The 26,201-nt window shown below is 34.3% G+C and overlaps 1 protein-coding gene across 2 annotated transcripts in view; it reads left to right on the forward strand.

Moving 5' to 3' along the window:
• Positions 1-26,201, forward strand: part of ASCC3 (activating signal cointegrator 1 complex subunit 3) — a 331,129-nt gene that overhangs the window by 63,575 nt on the left and 241,353 nt on the right. For both annotated transcript variants that reach the window (XM_061131702.1, XM_061131703.1), the window contains exons 6-10: positions 5,434-5,638; positions 6,322-6,463; positions 7,034-7,159; positions 25,200-25,400; positions 25,867-26,007. In XM_061131702.1, the coding sequence (XP_060987685.1) occupies positions 5,434-5,638; positions 6,322-6,463; positions 7,034-7,159; positions 25,200-25,400; positions 25,867-26,007 (815 nt within the window). The remainder of the gene's footprint in view (positions 1-5,433; positions 5,639-6,321; positions 6,464-7,033; positions 7,160-25,199; positions 25,401-25,866; positions 26,008-26,201) is intronic.

The following is a 26,201-nucleotide window of genomic DNA, read 5'->3' on the forward strand; positions in this document are numbered from 1 at the left end:
TCCTACTTAACCTGTAGTACAGTTATCACAGGCAGCAAGTTGAACATTTATATAGTCACGTATTACATATATCTGAAGACCCCAGAAGAATTAAAGTTGTCAAGGAAGCTAAAATTATTTAAAAAAAAAAAAAAGCCTGACTTACTATGAGACAACTGATGCCAAACTCAGGTTTTAGGTGGTAAGTATTGATAGGAAAACTGTTTCTTACCTTTACCCAAATTTCTTTGTCAGCCTTGTAAATAGTTTGGAAGTTTTACAAAGTGCATGAGCATAAAAAATTAGATACCCCTCTTCAGAGCAGTCAACATTTACCCTTTGTTTAAGTAAGTGATATCACTTTTTTCTTACATTTATGAGTGTGGCAGTGAAAGGAAATTACAAAACCAGCCTTGACTTAAATCCAAAATTTTGTAAGGGTTTTTTTATCCTACACTTTGATTACTGGTAGTTGTCTTGGAGTTATTTTGAGATTTCTAGAAACTTTGAAGGTTGGAATTTAGCCACTTTGTCTTTCTAAAAGTGTTTTGGTTCTTTAAGTATATTGAGTACTTATAAACAGCCTTGCTTTAAAAGGACTCTCACCTGTTAAACCATGCTTCAGCCAGGCATTGCAATAAGCCAGCAGAACTGAGTGTTTAAAGTGGGTATCTGCCAGAAGAAAAGGAATGAATTTAAATATCCAGTCTTGCAATGTAATTTCTGAGAATTTGGTGTTCATTTTTTCAGTCTTTAAAGTGTTGATTCTTACTGACCCCACCTTTCATTAGTTCTAATTTATTAACAAAACTTCAAAATATGTTCAGCATATGTATTTTTTAAAGAAAGCTGTAGGTGATGAGTGAATGTCATTTTTCAGTTTCAATATGGTCATTTTTGTATAACACAAACTTTGTTCTACTAGGATAACTTTTAAGAAGCAGCACACTTTTTTAACCTAAAACCACATATTAAATTTGAATTATTAAAGATTTTTTGAGCCTTCAGTTTGCCCTGAAATATTTTCTACTCTTCTCAGTTGGCATTTACTCTTTTAGTCTATGCTAGGTTGTTATTAATGTTGCTACTAATGAAGAATATAATTATAACCATCAAAAATTTGGGACATTTAAACAGACTAACTTCTTCTAAGGACTGTGGTGAAAGAAACTGACAATGAGCATATATTAAAGATTTTTTTAAATAGAGTTTTTTGTATAATTGCATTAAAAATGATTCTCCTTAATTTCTTTTTCTGAGGAGTGGGGGAAGGAAATACTCATGAAGAAAAGAATCATTTGACTCGTTACTTTATCTCTGTTCTCATCCATTTATGTATTTTGATATAATTTTGTATTAATGATCCTTCAAAATTCTCTTAAAACCACCAAATTGTTCCATTCTTTATTAAGTTACCTTAGTAAGACAGTCACGTCCTATTCTTTTCTCTGTTCCACAAAATCATGGTCTTAGAGAGCAGTGTGATGGTTCAGATGGTAAAGAATTTGCCTGTAATGCAGGAGACGTGGGTTTGATCCCTGGGTTGGGAAGATCCCGAATGGCCACCCACTCCAGTATTCTTGCCTGGAGACTCCCATGGACAGAGGAGCCTGGTGGGCTATAGCCCCTGGGGTTGCAAAGAGTCAGACACGGCTGAGTGACTTTTCACTTTCAGAGAGCAGTAGCCTTTCGCCATTCAGCGTTTTCTATCTTTTATACTGATTTTCTTTGAATCTTCATGTATGTATGTATATATGTGTGTGTGTGTGTATATGTATATACACACATATCCTACTTTATCTCTGTTCTTATAACCAGGAAATAGAAGGTAGGCTAGAAGTGAGTGAGAATAGTGTACTAACTGCTAAGTTGATAGTTATAAATTGAATTCTGTTTTGGGGGCTATTGTGGCAAATGTTTAGTATAGGGTGTATCGTAAAATAAAAATTAAGTTAGCTTATGCTGTCAAATGACACTATTTTGAGTAGTCATAGAAGACTGTCTGTCATCGTAGCATTTTAAAAGGATACAAGCTCTACATGTTCTTCAGTAAAGTTCTGTATTAGAGTTGCTGTTAAGCTTATTCATTTCATTTCTGCTTGTCAGTCTCCAGTTAGCTGAACTCATCAAAGAGAATAATACACTTAAGCATTTGTGCTTAATAACTTGATTTTAAAAGTCGCTTATTATGTTCAATCTTATGGGATTTCAGTATATTCTGACTGAGGCCTTTTAAAGCTATTAATAAGGTAAATATAGTTCCTTCTTAATATTTTCACTTTCTTATTTTGATGATCACAGATGTGTCCCATAGTATTTTGTACCTGTCACATTTGTTTAAAATATTAATGATGTTAGCATAAAATATGTCACCCAAAGACCCCTTCAAAAGCAGAGACATCACTTTGCTGACAAAGGTCCATACAGTCGAAGCTGTGGTTTTCCCGGTAGTCATGTATGGATGAGAGTTGGACCACAAAGATTGAGCGCTGCAGAGCCGATGCTTTCTAACTGTGGTGTTGGAAAAGACCCTTGTGAGTCCCTGGGACTGCAAGGAGATCAAGCCAGTCAATCCTAAAGGAAATCAACCCTGAGTATTCATTGAAAGAACTGATGCTGAAGCTCCAATACTTTGGCCACCTGATGCGATGAACCAACTCATTGGAAAAGACCCTGATGCTGGGAAAGGTTGAAGGCAGGAGGAGAAGGGAATGGCAGAAGATGAGATGATTAGATAGCATCACTGACTCAATGGACATGAATTTGAGCAGAGTCCAGGAAATACTGGAGGACAGAGGAGCCTGGCCTGCTGCAATCCATTGGATTGCAAAGAATCAGACACAACTTAGTAACTGAACAATACCCAGAGAATTTAGTTTCACGTACACAGCCTTTAACATCCATTTATAGTAATAAGTTTATGGCATTATTCATATTTTTAAAAATCTGCTTAATATCTCTGTCCTTGAGCATGTGACTGTGCAAATAGGTTAATTTTTTTTTCATATTTCAGAGTACATTAGAAAACTGGCAGTATGCTGCTTTCTTCCTCTAATACTAGAGTTTCTTGGTTATAAATTCAATCATTATAATAGATAAATAAGTTTTACTTACAAAGCAAAATATGTAAGACTTAGAAAAATACTTTTCTCAGAACCATAAAATACAGTTCCAATATAGGTAAGATTATATCTTATTTCATAATTTTCAGATGTAACTTTTATTTCTCACTTTCCTTTTTGAGACTTATGGTGCTTTATACACAGGGGTTATTTCATGTGGTTGAGAGTTAAAATGACTTATTCAGAATCATGTAATGAGATAATGACACATGCCTGAGAATTGTGAAAATTTGACTTAGAGTGAATTAGAAAGCTAAATTCCCCCTCTTGATGCTATGTTTAAATCCTTCCTTGTTTTGTATTGGGTCTTGGAACTTGATAAAATAACTTGCACTGTGCATCTTCAGAGTGTGGACCAATTTCATTCTTCATTGTTTTTCTAGCCTACCAGCAGTGCCTGGGACCTAGTAGGTCCTTAGAACAGTAAGCTTGTATTGACTTGGATTGCTTTCAGTGACATTCCTGTCAATTCCTTTAGGGCTGCAGTGAGCCAGGATACTATTTCTTAGAAAGATTTAATTAAACACAGAACGTATTCCTTGTAGAACATTTTTCCTGAATATTGAGTTGACCAACCACCGGTTTAATTCTCCCTTGTAAACATTGAGCTTTGATTGACCTATTTCCCCTTAAGTGGTTCTAGACTTCTTCCATTTTTTAAAGAAGCTGTATTTCCCAAATCAAAACTACAAGGAGGTATCACCTTACACCAGTCAAAATGACCATCATTAACCAGCTGACAAATAATAAATGCTGAAAAGGGAGCCCTCCTACCTTGTTGGTGGAAATATAAATTGGTGTAGCCACTATGGAGTACTGTATGGAGGTTCCTTAAAAAGCTAAAAATAGGGAATTCCCTGGCAGATCAGTGGTTAGGTGTTTATACTTCAGGGGGCATGAGTTTGATCCCTGGTTGGAGAACTAGATCCCTCAAGCCATGTGGTGTGCCCTCCCCCACCAAAAATAAATAAATAAAAATAAATAAATAAAAATAGATTTACCAGATGGTCCCGCAATCCCACTCCTGGGCATATATCTGGATATCTGGATAACTCTAATTTGAAAATATATGTGCACCCCAGTGTTCATAGCTGCACTATTTACAATAGGCAAGACATGGAACCAACCTGAGTGTCCCACTGACAAGTGAATGGATAGAGAAGATGTGTTATGTGTGTATAGTGGACTATTACTCTGCCATAAAAATGAATGATATAATGCCATTTACACCAACATGGATGGACCTAGAGATTATCATATTGAGTGAAATAAATCAGACAGAGAAAGACAAATATCATATGATACCTTATATGTGGAATCTAAAAATAGGATACAGGTGAGCTTATTTACAAATCAGAAGTAGACTCATAGACATAGAAACAAATTTATGATTACCAAAGGGGATGGGGAAGAGATAAAATTAGGAGTTTGGAATTAACATATACATATATACATAGTAATGTATATAAAATTCCAAACAAGGACCTACTGTATATAAACATATCTGTAAACATACCTATAAACATAAACACACATATAAACACATATATATACTATATATAAACATATGCTGAATATAAATATGTATGCAGTGTTGTGTATAAAATCCCAAACAAAGACCTACTGTATAGCACAGAGAACTATACTTAATATTTGTAATAACCTATAATGGAAAAGAATCTAGAAAAGCATATGTATATATATACACACACCTGAATCACTTTGCTGTACATCTGAAATTAACACAACATTTTATATTAACTATACCTCAGTTTAAAAAATGGTTAAAAAACCCTGCATTTCCATGAAAAGGTGGATCATACTTAATTTGCTTTAGTCATCTTCTAAATATATCCTGAGCTGTATTTTATTTTTATTTTACTTTATTTCATGTATAAATTAGTAGTGACATATAGACAGTTTAACAGAGTGAGACCTGTTATATGGGAAAAAGTTAAATCTTATATATATGTAAAGGATATCTTTATTTTATTATGTTAACAGTAAATACTGATTAGTATTGGTAATTATTTTGAAATAATTTAGATTATTTCAAAATTATGAAATAGAATTTTTAGGTTCTTGATGTTATATCTAAGAATTTATATTAGTCTGTAGAAAAACAATATCTTCTGACTTTTTCTAAGCTAGGATATTATATCATTTAGAAATTGTGACTTAGAAAAACTCTCCTTAGAACATGTAATTAAATGTGCCACTTAAAAAAAATGAATTCTTAGAGCATTGCGTAGCTTATGTTTTGATAAAGAGGAAAACTGGTTTTCATAAAGGTTAAACTTGTAAAAATATGGATCTTAAATTTGCCTTGCAGACAACTGCAAAAAAATTTTAGGAGAAAATGCTAAACCTAATTACGGTTGTCAAGTCACTATTCAGTCTGAACAAGAGAAGCAGTTAATGAAACAGTATCGCCGGGAAGAAAAAAGAATTGCCAGACGAGAAAAAAAGGCTGGAGAAGATGGAGAAACTGCAGAAGGACCCCTGTGCTTTGATCCTAAGGAACTGCGGATACACAGGTAATAAAATAACCAGAAGTTGAAAAATGCTTGTGCTGTGGTTGCTGCTTTTATGTATCATTATAATTTTTTAGTTTAGTTTTAACAACTTGGATGATTCTTCTAGTCATGTTTTCTTACAAGAATAGAATTTTGTTGTATGAAAACCTAATTTTCTAGGATAAGAAAGCAGTGATCTGCTTAATTAGAATATTCTTGGTTGCATCCACAGAGGTGAGAGATTTAGGTGCTGTGCTTTATGAAACGTACACAAATTTGTTTTGAGACCTTTTTCTTTCCTACCTTAATGAATGCTTTTTCCCATGTTGTTGAGAAGTAGAAAGGAGGCAAATGAAATAAAGTCATTGTTATACATGGTATTTAAATATTGAAACCCAATTTAAAAAGGAACTTATTTATACTTTGTTAAATATCTTTGGATTGTGAAAAAGAAATTTATAATAAAAAACATTAAGTCAAACTTATCAGATGATGTTATCTAAATATAGTACCTGAAAATGTATTGACACTTATGTGATTACACGGAAAATTTCAGGCTTGCTAATAACTTTGTGTCATTTAATTTCTTCTCTTTTGTAATTGAAAACTACATGAAATAGTTATTATAGTGACTTTGTTTTAGTATATGCTTTCTATTGTGAGATAAAAATGACAGATTTAGCCTATTATTTTTGTATTTACAGAGAGCAGGCACTCATGAACGCTAGAAACGTTCCAATTCTGAGCAGGCAGAGAGACACAGATGTTGAAAAAATACGTTATCCCCATGTTTATGATTCCCAGGCTGAAGCCATGAGAACATCAGCATTCATTGCTGGTGCAAAGGTATGTCATTGGTATATGACCACTTTTGGATAACGTGTCTGTTCTAGAGATATGACACATAGATTTTTCCCTGTTTCATTTTACTATGCTAAATTGTATATTTGAATATTGAAGAAAATGAGATAGTGCAGTTTATGTGAAGTTCTTAGCACATAGTAGGTATTCAAAACATATTTGTTCTCCTCCCTTTCATTATCTGTACAACTTGTGTTTTTGAGTTTTAGCAGTTGTACCACTTTTTAACTAAACCTTACAAGGTGTATTGCATGTTTTCCCTGGCTGCGTAACTACGTTTATCTTCAGGAATACCACGTAATTACTGTGTGCTTAAAATTCATCAGTGTAATATGGTTTGTGTGTTATATGAGATATCTGATTCATGAATGCTTTTTGTATATGTATGTGTGGTTTTTTTTGTTTGTTTTTGTTTTCCTTTAGCTACGTTTATTTGCTAATGCAATGTCATGAAACCAATAGCATTTTCCCCTCTCTCTTTAATTAAAGAATCTTTATCAGAGACATTATTCTATTTCATATTATTATTGAATTTTTAATTTTTAATGTTTATAGATGATTTTACCAGAAGGAATCCAAAGAGAGAACAACAAGATATATGAAGAAGTAAAGATTCCTTATAGTGAACCAATGCCAATTGGCTTTGAGGAAAAACCAGTTTATATCCAAGACTTAGATGAGGTAAGATTTTCATTTTGCGAAGTTGATTGTTTTGATGCTTGGTATGATTTTGAATGCATTTGTATTGGAAAAATTATTTTTAAAAGTTGGTTAATACAATAAAGAGATACATGCAGTTGGTTAATGAAATAGGGGAGTTTAAATTAAAAAAACATATATACATATATTTCTTCACACATTGAATATATTTACATATATTTTGTGTATATATTTCTATAATTGTGTTTATTTTAGCTATTTTAGCTCATACTTTTACCTTATGTAAGCTGACTCAAGTACGTTGTTTTAAAGGATTCATGTATTGTATTGACATATGAAATGGTCAGCCTATAATAAAATAGAATATTATTTGAGGATAGGACCAAATTCTAAACTAATTAACTTTCCCTCAGCTTTTAAATTTTGAATAATTGCAGCTCTATGGAAAAGATGCATGAATAGTACTATTCTTATTCCCTTTTGTTTTGATTTACCATTAGTTAAAATTTTGCTATAATTGCTTTATCTCAGAATAAAATATTTTTTCATTTAAAGTACATATATTATTTAAGGTTAGCTTTTTCATCACCAAAGTGAAGTTGCTTTATTTTTATATATGAGTCTTATGAAATCATTCAGAAATATCAAATAATATAGGCATACAAAAGAAGCAGCATAAGGAGTAACTACAGCCAACCAAAATTAGCTCCATTCTATACATATTGGTGCATATGTGTTTTGATTTTACAAAAATAGAATTGTATTCATACATACTTTTTTTCTGTGTTTATATATATATATATACACACTTACATACATCTTTCTGTGTCAATAGACATATTTTTACGACATTATTTTAAATCACTATGTGATATTCCAACTTATGTCTTCATTACTTTTACACCAATTTCTTATTGTTGGAATTTTAAGTTGTTTCCTGTAAGTTTTTATAGTAAACTAAAATCATCATTAAAGCTTATATTAGTGGGTTTCAGCCTTGGCGTCAAAATTACTGTAGAATTTTTTCAAGATCCAAATGCTTTGATCCCTATTAAATCATAATCTCTTGGGTGGGATCATTATATCTATATTTTGAAGATGATTTTTAGAGCTCTATAGGTGATTCTGAAATGCAGGCAAGGCTGAAAACCTGTAGAATTAAATAGTTATATATATAATTATTTTTAAACCCTACCAATCATTATAAGGATTATCATCATGAAGATTTATTTAGTTTTAGATAGCAAATATTAACTTTTTTTCATGTAAAAGCATCGTTGACATTCATTGTCTTTATAATGAATGGACCAGGCTTCTTTTTCTCTCAAACTTTTTTCCAAATAAATACTTTGTTCACTTTAATGTAGATTATAGGAGTAAAAGAGATTTCTATTTCTGAATGGGTTCTTTCCATCTGCAGCCCTAAGGTCTCTTTGCCATGTAGCCTAACACACTTATAGGTTCCCTGGATTAGGATGTGGCCATCATTGGGGATCATTATCCTCTCTACCACGCGAGATGTGGATGACCACAATTTAGCTATTCACCTGTTGACAGACATCTGTGTTGTTTACAGATTTTGGCTGTTATGAATTCTGTGAGTCTATCTGAGCTGCCCTAAGCACAGACTAGGTGGCTTAAAGAACAGACATTTGCTTTTTCACAGTCCTGGAGGCTCAAAGTCCCAGGCCAAGGTGCCGACAGTTTTGTTTTCTGGTTGAGGACTCTTTTCCTGGATTGCAGCCCATGGTCTTCTCTCTGTGTCCTCGTGGACTCATGTGGCCTCTTCTCTATGTGTCTAGAGACTTCTGGTGTCTTTTCTGCTTCTTATCAGGACACCAGGCCTATTTATTGGATTAGGGTCTCATTCAGATGACCTCAGAACCCTAAAGGTTCTGTCTCCAAATATGGTCACTTTGGGAGTTAGGGCTTTAGTTTATAAACTTCGGAATACATAATTGCATCCATAATGTGGAAATAACTGCTCCAGATATTGGTGTACAGATTTTTTTTTTTTTTTTGGTGTACAGATTTTTGTACGAATGTAAGTTTTCATTTCTCTGGGTTAAATATCCAAGAATGCAATTACTCAGTCATATTATAATTACTTGTTTAGTTTTCTAAGAAACTACCATAATTTTTTTCCAAAGTATTTTATTTACTCAACAGTAATCCAGTGTGATCTAGTTTCTTTACATATTCACCAGCATTTGGTGGGTATCAGTTTTTAAAAGTTTTATTTTAGCCATTTTAATTTTATATATTACTTGTATTTTTGTTCTTGTGGTTTAAATGTGCACTTTCACAAGGGGCAATAATTGGGGAATACAACATTCAAATGCAGTGTCATAAGTACATAAGTAAACTCTCTGATGTCTTAGCAATGTAGATAATGATCCCAACTAGATGCTGTTACTGTGGATATTAATATAGAGCTCAGGAAAAAATATAGATGTTAACAGACTGTTAGTTTAGTTAAATGCATCTGTTAGTTTGGATCTTTTTTAAAAGGCAGGATCTTTATGTATCAGGAGAAATGCTCTTGAAGATGTTATCTTTCTCTTTTCACTGAGATCATAATTGGATTCTGCTCCTGACAGTCCTGTGGAACAATAGATAAAATGCTTTTATGTCCTTTTGCTGACTGCATGTCGCATCAGATAAATTTGTCCTGTCTTTCTTGTCTTCTTAAAATACTTCTGTAATTTGATTAAAAAGATAAGGATAATTTAAAAATTCTAAAATGATGTGCAAAATTGCTGTTAATGCTCTTAAATGGGTTTTGTACTTTCTTGGAGAGGGAATAATCCAAAAAAAAAAAACCCGAAAAAATCATTAGAGGGCTTCTGTATTAGATAGAACTCACTCATTTGGAAGTTAGAGAAATGAAACTCAAAATAAGTTTTAGCAATGAAGACAGACTGTTGGCTTTTCTAACCAAAATATCTGGGAATAAAGCTGCCTATGCATTCAGATGGATATAGAAGTTCACATGATGTCATCAGATCTTTTTCTCTATCTTCATCTCTCTCTCTCTCTGTCTTTCTTTATTTCCTTCTCTTTCCCTTCTCCCTTATCTTCTCCTCCCTGTCTTTTACCCTCTATTCCCCTCCTTTTATTTCTCTGGTTCTTTTTATCCCGACTCTCAGATACATACTTTTTACATGTAATCAGGGAAGAACATAAGACAGCAACTCCAGGCTTTCCTCTCCCCTCATTCTGAAAGCAAGAGGCTTTTCCCCATTAAAACAAAACAAAACAAAAAAACTCCTGGGATGAGCTCTTATCATCTTGACTTGTGTCACCAGTTCATTTCTGAGCTGCTTTCCCCGTGGTAGGAGTGTGGGATTCTTAATTGACTATGCCTGCTCACTTGAGTTTCCTCACCCTCAGCCCTCTGTGAGCCATCAGGAGTCAAGGAGGAGTTTCCCAAAGGGAAGATGAGGCTGTTATCTTTAAAAAGGAGCATGTGAAAGATGCCAAGCAGACAGAACTGTGTCTTTGATATTTTGATGAAAGAGTGAGGTTTGCTTTTTTGTTGGTGTTAAATCAGTTGACTGCTGTCTGTTTCCACAGGTGGGAGTTACAGTTTTTAAATAGCCAATAGAATGTTATTTGGCAGAATCGGAATACTGATCCAAATATACTATTTAGTTTGGAAAAGTAATGTAAAAGATGCATATAATGTTTTGTTTGAAAAATTAAGAAAGTTGAATCCTATAAAATCTCAATGTAGAGAGTTCGAGTGTGACCCCAGATTATTGAATCTCATGTTTACAGGCTAGGTCCTGAGGGGAATTATAAACAGGGTATTATCTCTGATCTTAAGTTACTCCATGTAGTATATCTGACCCACACCATTCCTATGGAAGTCATTAATATAGTAGGGGTATGTTGTGCAGATTTCTATGGCAGCACAGAGAAAGCAGATTAGCACGTTCACAGAGGTCTTCATGGAGGTCAATGAGGGCATAGGATTTTGCCAGATAGACAAAGGAGGTGGTGGGGGGTGTATCATAGGCAAACGATGCTCCATGAAACAGTATGTGACCTTTTGTAAACATGTATTTCAGTATTATTAGTATGCAAGCTTCATATGTAGTGTGGCAGCAAATTAGTCTAAAAAGAGACTTACTAGTGCACATGAAGGAATTTGCAAACCATACATAGTAAGTTTAAATTCATTATTATGGGAAATGCTACTTCTTAAAAATAAAAGTAAATGATCAGATTTTTTTCACTTACAGAGATTACTCTGGTTGCAGTAAAAAAAAAAAAAAAACCTGATGGTTGAGAGTAGAGTTGCTGCAATAATTAAAGGGAGAAATGCTGTGTGCCTGAATGAAGAAAGTGGAGCCTATGTAGAAAGTGGGAGAACGGAGACTAAATAGCTGCTAGTTAAATGTTAGTAAATGTTAGTTTAGAAGTTGTATAACATCTGATGACAGGTTAAATGACAGCGGATGAAGCAGAGAGAAGAAACTGAAATGATATCCGGGGCAACATGGGTGAGTGCTGGTGTCATTTATTAAGATGAGAAACGGAAGAAGAGGAGCAGGGTGTGTGTGTTACGTCCGGGAGGTCACATGTTGATGAAGACTGAAGCTGTGAATCCAGGCAGACGAGCTTGAGTCTTGGCTCCCCATGTTCTAGCTGAAAGACTGGGGCCAAGTTACTCTCCGAGATCCAGTGTTTCACTTGTAAAATTGGGGAGATAGTACCTACCTCATCGTTTTATTGTGAGGATTGAATCAGTTCAGTTCAGTTCAGTTGCTCAGTCATGTCTGACTGTTTGCAACCCCATGGACTGCAGCACACCAACTCACGGAGTTTACTCAAACTCACGTTCATTGAGTCAGTGATGCCATCCAACCATCTCATCCTCTGTCATCAAATGAGTTAATATATGTAAAACACTTGGAAGAATTGTGAGTACTTAAGACATTTTAGATAGAATGTTAGCTTAAAATGATAAATGTAAACTGACACTGGTGAGATCAATCTGAGTATGGATAACATGAAAAGACTTAATTGTTTCTCTGGAAATTATATTTATTAAACACATTACTTCTATGTTCATTTATGCTTTTCAGGTATTCTTTCATTACAAGTACATAGTCACTCTATGAAGACATAGGCTCAGTTCAATTCAGTTCACTTGCTCAGTCGTGTCCGATTCTCTGTGACCCCATGAATTGCAGCACGCCAGGCCTCCCTGTCCATCACCAACTCCCGGAGTCTACCCAAATCCACGCGCATCAAGTCGGTGATGCCATCCAACCGTCTCATCCTCTGTCGTCCCCTTCTCCTCCTGCTCCCAGTCCCTCCCAGCATCAGGGTCTTTTCCAGTGAGTCAACTCTTCGCATGAGGTAGCCAAAGGACATAGGGTAGTTTCCAGTTAATTGATAGAAAATAAAGAAACCTGTCATTGTATTTATTGACATTTTTGGTTATCTCAAGACTAAGAGTTTGGGAAAAGGGAAGTAGAATGAGTATAAAAAACTGTTACTTTTCTTGTGGTTTTACTGTGTTCTCTGAGCCTGAAGGGATCCTAAAGCTAAAAGAGTTTATTGACATAGTTTGATTCAATCAAATTACAAAAGCAAGAAAGCTAAAGAGGCATCCAGAAAAACACTTCAGAATGCGAATCATTTTTATGAGATCAATCTGAACAGGAAAAAATGTTACTAAAACCTGGACATACACCCAAATAAAAAGCCTTTTTCCAGAAGCATCCCACAGGCTGCTTATTACACTGTCTAGTGTATTATCAGTTTCATCAGCACCATGACCTTGAATTCCTCACTGCTTTTTTTAGAGGTGGTATCAAGAAATAATAACAAAATCTAAAGTTCAGCACTGAGAAGTGAATTTACAATCTTTTTCATACTGATAGAGATCTTATCGAAGAAGATTTCATGAATTTCACCAGGAAGGAAACAATGTGACAAATATTAAGTTTCTGATCATTTCAACAAATTATAATTTCCCTTGATACATGTCTCACCTCACTTGGCAATCAAAGAAACATGAGTATTCTGATAATATTTGCTATTATATTTGTCAGATTTTTCAGTACTTATTACCACCAAAACAAACAAATGAACAAACAAATATGTAAATATAGACACATTCTACATCTGTTGTAAACCCCACAACACATTGTTATTCTTTTTGCTGTTAACAGTCTTTTTTTAAGATATCATTTAAGATGTCTAAATGATAACCAGGAAACGTCCTTACACTTGTGCATCTATCTGCTCTTTTATGCCTTTGTGTAGGGAGATTCAGATTTCCATCTGGTATTCATTTTTTCTAGTGCAAGTCTGCTGGTGATAAATTCTTTCAGTTTTGTATGTCTAAAAAAAAAAATCTTTATTTTGTGTTTGTTCTTGAAAGATATTTCATTTGCTGTGAAATTTTAGGTTGATGGGTTTTTTCCCTAGTACTTACAGATGTAGCTGCTTCTTGCAGCTTACAGATGTTGTCTTCTTACTTACATTGTGTCTGATAAGGAACTTGTCCTCATTCTTAATCTTCTTCTCTATATAGTCTTTTTTTTTTTTTTCTGGTTGATTTTTAGATTTTCTTTTCCTCACTGGTTTTAGGTACTTTGATTATGATGTGACTTTGTGTTAACTTCCTGTTGTTGTATAAGAAATTACCAAGATATTAGTGACTTAAAACATCCATTTATTATCTCAGCATTCTGGAGGTCCGATTTGGATGGGCTGGACTGGGTTCTCTGTTTGGACATGACTTAGCAACTAAACAAAACAAAAGGATTTTAGGGGTTTTCTGTTTTAGGAGTCAATAAATGTGCAGTATATAAAAATCTGTTCCACGAGATAAGCTTTCCCATAAGAAATGTTTATATATTTTGACTCTCAGCAAACATTTATATGATTAAAAAGTAATATTTACTTGCTATGAAGGTACATTATAGTTCAAATATATGAAATAGCTAAGTCTGATTTGAAGGAGTGAATCTATATTTTCTTTTCTAAAAAAGAATTAATTTTGTCTGTGTGCCCTGAACTTTTGTAGGATTGTACTGTAAAGTCTACTGGGAATGCTGCAAACAGCTAACCAGGAAAAGGGCACCAGCTGCTTGAAAAATACCTGCTAAGGAGAGTTATGACTAACATCTGCCTCTAGCTAGGAGTAATTGAACAAAATAACTTTCTTTACAACCTATACTTTATTGATTTTATGGGGAGGAAAATTAGAAGAGAGAAGATTAAAAGCATAAACAGCATATTGAGCTACCCCAGAATGATAATGTTAGAACTCAGATGATTTCAAAAGTCTGAAATGTACATGAATTTAACTTGTGGGAATTTCAAGCTGCTTTAGAAATGAACTTTGTCCATATTTTCCAACATATCTGTGTGTTGTAGTTACGCAGGCCTATCATGGATAGACAGAAATATTGAGTAGGATTGTATTACTACTATAGGGTTTCATTATTTGTCTTTGAAAATATATGTGAATTGGTTATCTGTCATCAGGAATCATTTCTTGAGTCTTGATTGATGCAAGTCACTGTGCTATGGTGGATATCAAAAGGTTTGGAATTACGATCATGCATTTGAGGAACTGACTATTGCGTTAGGCAATAGAACTGATGGGATTCTCAGCTTTACCTTTTGCACGTTTTGTGATGTGGATCAAGTTACATAACACCTCTGAGTTTCAGTTTCCTTATCAGTCTGTTTATTCTGAGAAGATTACATGTGTCAGCACACAGAAAACGTGTAGCAGCATCTGTGATATATTTTGAAAGATGAGCTACCCAAATTGCAGTGTGGTATTGCAATCCTGACAAGGTTCAGGGCATACTTTGAAACTTTCTGGTAAGACATATGGAAAGATGGAATTATTTTGGTATAAGTAACATTAAAATTCCTCAAAGATGAATACTGGGTCTTCCCCAGTGGCTTAGCGGTAAAGAATCCACCTGCAATGCAGGAGTCATGGGAGATGCAGGTTTGGTCCCTGGGTTGAGAAGATCCCCTGGAGGGGGAAATGGCAACCCACTCCAGTATTCTTCCCTGGGAAATCACATGGGCAGAGGAGCCTGGCTGGGCTACAGTCCATAGGATCACAAAGAGTCAGACACGACTGAGCATAGTACAGCACACAGCAAAGATGAATATTGAAGTAATGTAGAAAATGGCTTTAAATTAATAGAGATAAAGCATAGGAATTTGCATTTTTTTAGTTAATACTGTACATTTTTTTAGGCACATTATATCACATTATTTAACTGAATCCCCTGTATAAACCCTGAAAGCAAGATGTTTTGGAAAGGACAAGGTTCATTGGATTGAACAGTGCAAATATCAAACAGTGGCTAAATAAACATAGGGTTACCTTGCTTTTTGTATTCTCTGCAAGCTCTTACATTCTTGATAAATTTTAGAGTTGTATGAAAATAATAATTATGTAATTTGAAAGTGTTAGTTGCTCAGTCATGTCCAACTGATTGCAACCCCATGGACTGTAGCCCACGAGCCTCCTCTGTCCATGGAATTCTCCAGGCAAGAATACTGGAATGGGTTGCCATTCCCTTCTTCAGGAATCTTTCGGACCCATGGATTAACCCCAGGTTTCCTGCATTGCAGGTGAATTCCTTACCATCTGAGCCCTGAGGGAAACCCCAGTAATTATGTAATCTGGGTAGTTTTGAATATATCAGAGGAAATCAATATATGAAGAAATTGTCATGCTTTATTGTATAACTTTCATAATTTCTTCCTTTAAATGTTTAGCTTATCCTTTAAATCTTTGCATGCTATACAAGAAGTTCAGGTAAAGCGTTTGTCATACAGGGAGGGTCCCCTTACCTCACTTCTCCCTTCTAATTTGATACATGTTTAAACCAGAGTTTTTCTGAGTAAAATGTACTTTAATCTTCCTGGAGTAGGTTGTGTTAACTTATGAAAAAACTAGATGACTAAGAAAAACTTAATCACTATGTTCGGTGTAGGTAGGAAAAGTTAGGTAGGCTAACAATTCTCAGTCTTGCTTGTTTGCAATAATCACTCGGAGGACTGTTAAGAAATATCCAGATGACTATTCCCCATCTTAGCAAATAAATGAAGATCTCAAGGGTTGAGAAAAAAGTCAATGCCAAGCAGTGGAATATTTGAATACACACATGTGTGTGCACATTTGTATATTGAACTATTCTAAATAAGTCATTAATACTTTCATTTATATAATGAGTTTTTGCTATATAGTTTTTGTTCTATATTATATGAATTCTTGACTTGACATCATAATAAGTTATTCAAATACTGTAAGGTTAGTTAGGGAAAATAGTTCATTATCCTTCAAAGTGAAGTGAAAGTCACTCAGTCTTGTCCGACTCTTTGCAAACTCATGGACTATGCAGTCCATGGAATTCTCCAGGCCAGAATACTGGAGTGGGTAGCCTTTTCTTTCTCCAGGGGATCTTCCCAACCCAGGGATCGAACCCAGGTCTCCCGCATTGCAGGCATATTTTTTACCAGCTGAGCCACAAAGAGAAGCCGTATCCTTCAAAACACTTCATTTTATGAGGATTCTCTTAATGTTACATTTTCTTGTTTAAGGATTATATATTTAAAATGACATCCTTGATTTACTTAATTAGTTTTGGAAAGTTCAAAGTCATTCATACTGTAAAAACATTTTAAATTTTAAATGAAGAAATTACCTATAATTTAATAAATATAACATTTTTGTGAACTTGACTGCATTAAGTGCCTAAATACTTCACCTGCTTTAAAGATTTCAAGCAAGCTAATGAAAGTAATTTAAAAGTTAAGGTCAGAGCTAAAACTGGTTATTATTATAAATACCAGCCAAGAAACTGAAAATGACGTTTTCTTTGTGGGACTCCACTGAATTGGACAGAGACTCTCCTGTTGCATTGCCATGGTTAGAGGTATGGCTGTTTATTAGGAGGCAGGCCCCACAATTCTGGTCAAAAAGACTAATACCAATTAAACAATAGTGTCTTACATTTTTAAGGTCTAACACTTTAAAAAAGTGATATCCTAGAGGGCTACTTACAATATATAATGTCAGGATAAATTCATCTCCCTTGTGAAAATAATTTATTTCCTTAGTAGAAAATGCCTTATTCTTTGCCTCTAATTTTACTTCTGCTTTAAGCATCTAAAGTTTGTATATGTAATTATAATCCTGGTTTGTGAATCCAGGCCTTGTTTATTCTAGAGATGCAGCCAAACCTACCCAACTCAGACTCAAAACTGAGGTTCCACCGTGTTTTTGTTTTTGCTTTTTTATTTTTGGCCCTGTTGTGTGGCCTGTGTGATCTTAGTCCCCCAACCAGGACTCTAACCCATGCCCCTTGAACTCGGAGTGCAGAGTCTTAACCACTGGACTGCCAGAGAGTTCCCTCTCACTGTCTTTTTGTGCATTGGGAATGTGCCTCTTGCCACAGCACATTGGTGAAGGTGTTTCAGGACATCTGACCTGCTGAGTGTGCTGGTAGAAACCCACATGTGCGATCACGATGAGTTATCAGTGGAATTCGTTATTGTACAGACAGAGTTTTGTCTTTTAGAGTTTCCTCTTGAGATTTTCTTCTTCAGTTTTCTCAGTAGTTAAGCCTTAGCACAAACCTGGAAGTAAGGAGGAGACCTTTCCCTTCCAAGAAGAAGATAATGCTCCTTTTTTCTAATGCCCATTGTGCCTTAAGTTCTCAATTAAAGGTGCTAGTGTTGCTGTTATTCGTTTTTCTTTCCTTGTATTTTTCTCTTCAAGGTTAGTAATAGCTACTTCTTTATCATTTTGTCATCAAGGAGTTCAGTGTATTTAGAAGATCCATCTGTTTATTTAATTGGATTTTTTGGGTTGTTGTCAAATGGACTATCTTCAGGATGAGAGAATTTTTAGAAATTGATACTTCAGGGCATATGGAGTATTTTTGGTAACTCTTTTAAATGATGTAAATGCATTCCTTTAAATAATATGAAAGGATTATGAATTATGCATTGTGATTTCTTACTGCTTTTTTGTATGTAATGAAAATTGGCTCAGTTTCATATTAGACAATAACTAACTTACTTGATTTTCACAAAATCTTACAATCTCATTTCCTTCAAAGATTCAATAGAAGATTACCTTCCTGAGGTCTTTTGTTGCTAAGACTTAATTTCCTCTACCCAGATTGTCTGGTTCAAAATGAATTAATATCATAAAACATTAAAACATATAACTCTCTAGTAAAGAGTAACTAATAATGACCATACACTGTCTTTCTTATCTTTTTTTTTCTTTTTACCCCTTATCTCTTAATTAATAGCATTCAGTAATTTTTCAATGTGTTTTCAAGTAGGAGTACAAATTGGAAATTTGGTTTTTGGTAAAGATATAGAACTCTTCATATGACATAATGAAAAACAGAGTGAGTCATTTACTTTTTATTAACGTAAAACATTGTTTAGAGCTGTTAAGAAAGAAATTATTACTATTTTTAATAACGTTAAGACAGCATAGACTAAATCTTCCCTTTTTGTTTTTCCTCAAGATAAATATTTTTTTATGTATAGAGAAAAGCATTTTTGTGGATCTGATTATAAAATCTGTTCTATAAAAAATAATATCTAAAATGTAATATCTAAATTTATAAAACAGAAGGTAAAATTCCTTTATAACCCCAGATCCAGTGAAACAGTTTGATATAGATCATTTCATAGTTTTTTGTATAACAGTTTATATTTAATTAATTATGTTACTGTTCTGTGACATATTTTGTTTTCCCCTTTTAGGTGTGTTTTTTTGTAAGGATGTACATCTTCCTCATCCTATTTAGGGTTTCCCAGGTGGCTCAGTGCTAAACAATCCACCTGCCAAGCAGGAGATGCAGGTTCAATCCTGGGTTGGGAAGATCACCTGGAGATGGAAATGGTAACCCACTCCAGTCATCTTGCTTGGGAAATCCCATGGACAGAGGAGGCTGGCAGGTTACAGTCCATGAAGTTGCAAAAGAGTCAGACACAACTTAGTGACTAAACAACAGCATCCTATGTAACTACTGTAATTCATAAAGAATGCATCATGAATTGTTTGTCTTCTGTTTATGTACATTCAAATTATATTAGCTTTTTCTTAAATTATGAATAATATTTTAGCAGATATCTTTGAGCTTAATCTGGCATTCTTGTTCAGTTAGTATAACTTAGGTAAATTTTTTGGAAGTGGAATTTTTATGCTAAATTGATATGCAAATTTCTGTGTTGATCATTTAAAAGCAACATGTATGATGCATATGAAGACATAAAAATTACAAGAATAATCCAGTTTAAAAAGTCTTAAACACCCAGATCAAAAAACATTCTTAGTGTATTTTGCTTTTATTTATTAGTATGGTCATTATTTTCATGACTTTATATTTTTATATTTTATATCTATATATATTTTTATTTTTATAAAATTAAGTTATGCTTGGTTAAAAAAGATCATTTTAAGGAACAAAAGTGTAAAAAATAATGAAATCAGTAAACTTCATAAGTTTTTAACTTGGACTTTAAAATCTGAACTTGTTCCAGTCCTTGCTCGGCTACTTCTTGGCCATTTGTCCTAGGGCACAGTCTTCAATTCCTCCATGCCCAGTTTCCGTATCTTTAAGGATAATAAAAAAAAAGACCTACTTCATGGGTTTTCTTTGGATACTGAGAGAAATAATCCCCTTAAAGCATATAAAGCTAAGCCTCATATGTAGTATATGCTCAATAGAAATGCTGGCTAACTGGTACTATTATCATTAAATGAACTAGTGAATAATTTACCTGCCAATTTAAATAATAAGGAATTTATTATCTTCTGGATTTATCTATAATTCGAGAGTATTAAAAATAACATTTTAGGTTTTGTTTTGTAATGTATACATCTCAGATCTTGCCACAGATATCAGTGTGGGGTTAGCAGCCAGTGAAGCAGTGTACCAGGTCATTAAAGGTTGTGGTGTGCAGGTGTGTAGTAGGAGACGTGTAGTTGGGGCCTGAGGAACAAACTGGTGGCCTAGGTTCACCTGCTCCACCTTTAGCTCTTCAAGACAGAATATAAGCCCTGATGGCTTGGCACTTGCTGGGCAGAGTTCAGTGCATGATGAACAAGTGGGAGGGTACGTTTGAGATAACAGCAGGGTGTAATTTAGGCTTTGCATTTAATGATAGATCTGGACTTCTGATGAAGCGATACCGTCTTAGGTGAGGTCCCTGATCTAATGTTATAGGTATTAGATACTGTAGGAAGAGAATCTGTTTCTTCTATTCCTAAACTTCTGATAGAGAAAAGCCTTTGAGGAATTCAGCATATGAAGACCAAAAAAGAGAATGTTGAGGAAAACAATGAGAGGAGGGACATATGACTTAATTTAAAGAAACTTCAAGAGGGCAATTCAATTTAACTTTATTTTTAAATTTTTAGAATTGTTTTGGCCATGCTGCACAGAATGTGGGATCTTAATTCTCCAACCAGGGGCGAACCCATGTCCCCTGCATTGGGAGCACAGAGTCTTTATCACTGGATCATCAGGGAAGTCCTTCAGTTTTCCTTTTTCGCTGTGTAGGGTAAAACTCCAGGAATAGTGAGAGGAACTTTTTAATTTGAAATATTTTTGCAATACTTGAGAGCTCATTTAGGCATCACAACTTAATCAGACCCATCTTTAGTTTTTCTATTTTTTTAAGGAAGTCAGTTGTATATCTTTGTGCATGCCTGTTATCTTTTTCTTCTTCTGTAAGTATTTTCACATTGTAAAAACTGGAAATCTTTAAATAGCAAATTATCTCTTTAATTTATTCTTGTCCCCTCTCAGCCCAGATTCTTACTTCCTTCTATCACTATATTAGATTGTGAGTATCCTTCTAAAATGTCTACAAGAAAATATGAACATATTTTAATGTTAAATATTAAGCATATACAAATAGTAGATTCTTATTCTCTATTCCCTACTGCTATCATCTTTTTAAAAAAATTTTATTGATGTATCGTTGCTTTCCTACCATCTTTGAGAAAAGTAGTATAATACTGCTATGCATCTTGCTGTTTTCCATCTTAGTAAACAGAATATATTCCATGGCTAAGCAGTTTATAATGTGGAATATGGTTTGTAGAAACATGAGAGCAGTGGATTCCAGTGTATAGAGCTTGGACTGACTGTACTGAGTTGTGATATTTTGAGCCTAAGGCACATGCTATCTAAAAATGGAAGAAACTTAAACTGTGAAAATTATATGTCTTTGGTATCTATATGATTTTTCCTAAATATATGCTGAGATTGATGTTTACTGTTTAAAACTTAAGCTTATGATACATACACTAACTTGGGAGGGATGGCATGATCTTGGCTTCATCTTAGGTACCCAGTTAATGCACTTTAACTGGTAGTACCTACATTTGATTATTATAAACATTTAATGCAGTATGTTTAGTGTACATTTTTGTTCTTCCAGGTAAATCGTATTATACAGAGTATTTTTTTAAAGATAAAACCTGCATTTGACAGCAGTCAGTGTAGCTGGTGTTTGGTAAAGTATATTAGAAACATATATTTTCTATGGATTTGCATATATGAGCCATGTCATTTCTGTGAGATAAATATGCATAGACAAGTGGATTTAGGATGAAACTTGTAACAGTTTCATCTACTGATTATAATGTTTTGAAAATGCATAGTAAAGCTAAAAGGGAAAATGGTACATATTTGGAATGACTATCTGAGCTAAACATAAAGCCTTTATGATAAATTAGCCATGAGTTACTCAGTTTTCTGTTTAAGAGCAAATATTAACATACTAAGAAAAATAATTGCAGTTTAACTTTTTATACTCATTAGCATAAAAAGTCAATACATGAGTTAGGATGTTAAATATTTGGAAGCAATGATTGTTAGTGCCATTTAATTAGACATTAGTGGATGTTTCATGTATAAGTAAAATGATGGATATTATTATTACATAGTTCAACATTTGAGTAAATTAGAGTTTTGATATAGTCACACTTTTTTTCCTCTTTAATCTTTGGTTTTCCTAAGATATTTGTGAATATAATTTGAATATTTTTCAAATACAAGAAATTCCTTATGCATAATGAACTTTAGCTTAATTATCTCATGTTCCAGTAGCTCACAGAATTAATTTGAAGTACATTGAATCTTCTAGTGATATTTTTAAGTAAAGTTATGGTTGCTGTCTCTGCACATTCCTTTTATTCTTTTACTGATAAGTTTATTCATGAAAGTTGTTTCATTCATTTTTCTAAATTTTAAATAAAAAACAAAAAAAAAACTTGGGAGAAGGGGGCAGAACATGAGCTGCTTAAATTAATAAATTTTTGTGGGTTTTTTGGGGTAACTTGCTTTTTCTCATCAGCATGTTATATTACTACTAAAGAGTGCATATATGCAACAATATTTTAAGGATTCTTTTGCAGTGGTTTTGAATATAGAGTTATTAACTGGCAAAAATCATTCTATGATGGTATTTTAGACAGCGTACGTATTTGGTGGTAATTTGTATTGAAGCTAAAGGAAAATCAGTTCAGGTCTCATCTCTTCCACAGTTTCTTAGTGCTGTGGACTTGAGTGAGCTATTTAACTTCTCTTTAGGCCTCAGTTTCCTCTGCTTCCCTGCAATCTTTTAGGAAAATCTAGAGATAAAGAGTCTCTACAGTAGTTCAGTCTTCTTAGTCTGGTCATGACCTACTGTTCCATCTGCATCATCTCTGCTGCCCCTTCCTCCCATCTCTGTCACACAACTACTAACTTTTAACAAGTTCTAGGTGTTCTTCTAATACTCTGTTCCTTCTGCCTGAAGTAGCATTCTGCTTACTGAGACTCTCCCTCAGATGCCTCAGCACGTGGATTGTATCTTTAATATAGACGGCTAAACTGACGTAATATAATTCTATCACCTTTTCCCGCTTTAAACCACAAACTAATATGTTGTAAGGGTCATTTTAGACCTCCCTAACTTTTGTTAAGAGAAAGAATATTTATATTTATGTAAGTCCTTAGCACAGTAACATTTGCGTAAGTGATCAATACATGATTGTTGAACAGAATGCGATAAACCTCCGTGTGTAATAGGTTTGTTTGTCAGGATTTTCTTCTGATGGCGTAGTTTACTTCTTGGTTGAACTGTAACCTTTAGGAACAAAGGAAATGTTTCTTATTCAAGGTTGAAAATAGGTTTTGTTTTTTTTTTTTCTAGAACTTCTACATATTTTTGCTTAAATCCAGTTTACTGTTCCTTTGGAAGATATTGTGTATGTAGTGTGTATCTTTTTAAGACTTGTACTGTTTTCCCTCATTTACTCAGCTGACTTATCAATCAATAAAAATTTATTCATAGGCCTACTATGTTCCTGGCAACTCATTAAGTACGATGGTAATGCAAAGAGTAATAAAACTGAATTCTTAGTTTTAATCCGGTGGGCCAGATGTACATATAAACAAATTATTTCAGTGTTTGTGGTGAGGATCATAATGACAATATATAAAGAAGGTTGTATGGAATGTCTAGCTGCTGAGAGAAATGGGAGTTTCCTTAAATCTTTTGAATTATGGCAAAATATAAATGCATAAATAATTGTGTGTGGAATTGGAGGGGACCAGAGATTACATTTAAACTTAAAGTGATAATGAAGAATTTCTCCAGGCTGGGAAAGGCATTATAAGTAGTGCAAAGGCACAAAAAATGTCCAGAAAATAGTATGTATAGTTAGTGGTAGTAGAAGATTATAAACAAGGGTTCACATTTTGAAGGGTCCTGTTTGCTGGACCTTCTGTGTCTTAGAGGATCTGTGTATTCTGTATAGTTAAAATTGACAGTGAGAAGTCAGAAAATATTCAAGCTGAAATGTGACATGATCAGATCTCTAATCTAGGAATAGTGGACTCTATATTTCTTGTCATGAGCCTATAAAGACTGGAAATTGCAGCATTCATTTGCCATAGTATTTTAGAAGCTTTATATAAGAGACAAAGATGACCTATGACAGTGATGATCAGTTCAGTTCAGTCGCTCAGTCGTGTCCAACTCTTTACGACCCTATGGACTGCAGCATGCCAGGCCTCCTTGTCCATCACCAACTCCCAAAGTTTACTCAGACTCATGCCCGTTGAGTCAGTGATGCCATCCAACCAGCTCATCCTCTGTGGTCCCCTTCTCCTCCCGCCTTCAATCTTTCCCAGCATCAGGGTCTTTTCAAATGAGTCAGCTCTTCACATCACGTGGCCAAAGTAGTAGAGTTTCAGCTTCAACATCAGTCCTTCCAATGAATATTCAGGACTGATTTCGCTTAGGATGGACTGGTTGGATTTCTTTGCAGTCCTAAGGACTCTCAAGAGTCTTCTCCAACACCACAGTTCAAAAGCATCAATTCTTTGGCACTCAGCTTTATTTATAGTCTGAGTCTCACGTCCATATATGACCACTGGAAGAACCATTTGTTTGACCTTTGTTGGCAAAATAATGTCTCTGCTTTTTAATATTCTGTCTAGGTTGATCATAGCTTTTATTCCAAGGAGTAAGCATCTTTTAACTTCATGGCTGCAGTCACCATCTGCAGTGATTTTGAAGCCCCCCAAAATAAAATCTGCCTCTGTTTCCACTGTTTCTCCATCTATTTGCCATGAAGTGATGGGTCCAGATGCCATGATCTTAGTTTTCTGAATGTTGAGCTTTAAGCCAACTTTTCACTCTCCTCTTTCACTTTCATCAAGAGGCTTTTTAGTTCCTCTTCACTTTCTGCCCTAAGGGTGGTGTCATCTGCATATCTGAGGTTATTGATATTTCTCCCGGCAATCTTGATTCGAGCTTGTGTTGGATACAGGTGTAGTCTCATCATATTTTTCAAATTTAGTGAGTTTCATTTCCCAGGTGCAATTGTTATGAGTTGTTCTCAACTGCATACAGCTTAAATATAGGATATGAGAAACTAAATAAATTAGTCTTTTTAATTAAAAAAAGATGCATTTAATGTTTTGTGCGGGACCTTCACATTTTCATTTTATCGTTGAATTTTTTTTCTTTTTAGATTGGACAGCTGGCTTTTAAAGGAATGAGGAGACTGAATAGAATCCAGTCAATTGTGTTTGAGACTGCCTACAACACCAATGAGAACATGCTGATTTGTGCCCCTACTGGAGCTGGAAAAACCAACATTGCGATGCTTACAGTTTTACATGAAATTCGCCAACATTTTCAGCAAGGTGTTATCAAAAAGAATGAATTTAAGGTAGGAATTAAATTGAACAACAGCTTTTTAAATTGTAGAATCTCAAACCATTTTGCAGTTGTATATTTTGTCTGATATCTGGTAGTTTTTAAGGCTATTACACAGGAAGTCATATAGAGAATGCTGCATGGTTTCTGTCATTACTTTTAGGCAATACCTCTTTGTGTTATGAAAGTCCCACTACCCCTGTGAAAGCTATCAAAATGCACTTAGCTTTAAAGCACCAATTTTCAAAGTGATGATGCTATATAAACATTCTTTAAACAGATGTACACTTATACAACATCTTTAAACAGATGTACACTTATACAACAAAGATAAGTATTTTTCATCTATCAATATTAAGATTTTTCACCATAAGTGGCTAGAATCATATATCACAATCAATATGACTTCAGTTGACTTCTTTGAAACAAATGACATTGTAGTTTTACTCATTCATCAAGCTAGTGTTTCTTGGGTGCAGATTGTATATGTTGCTCCAATGAAAGCCTTGGCAGCTGAAATGACAAATTACTTCAGCAAACGTCTGGAGCCACTGGGCATTGTTGTGAAAGAATTGACTGGTGACATGCAGTTGTCAAAAACTGAAATTTTACGAACTCAGGTATGTTGTATACTTAGATTTTTTTGTTGTTGTTTAATACTGTTCTTTTTTTCTAGGTAATTGTGAAAATTGTTAAACAACTGTTCCTTAGTAACTATAGTAGTTACTAAGTAACTACTTAGTAACTTTTATAGTTCCTAAGTAACTATAAAACGTAATATGAATGTTTCATGGTGAACTTCTTTTGTTTGTAG

The sequence above is a fragment of the Dama dama genome, chromosome 28 (assembly GCF_033118175.1).
Source record: "Dama dama isolate Ldn47 chromosome 28, ASM3311817v1, whole genome shotgun sequence".
Lineage (NCBI taxonomy): Eukaryota > Metazoa > Chordata > Mammalia > Artiodactyla > Cervidae > Dama > Dama dama.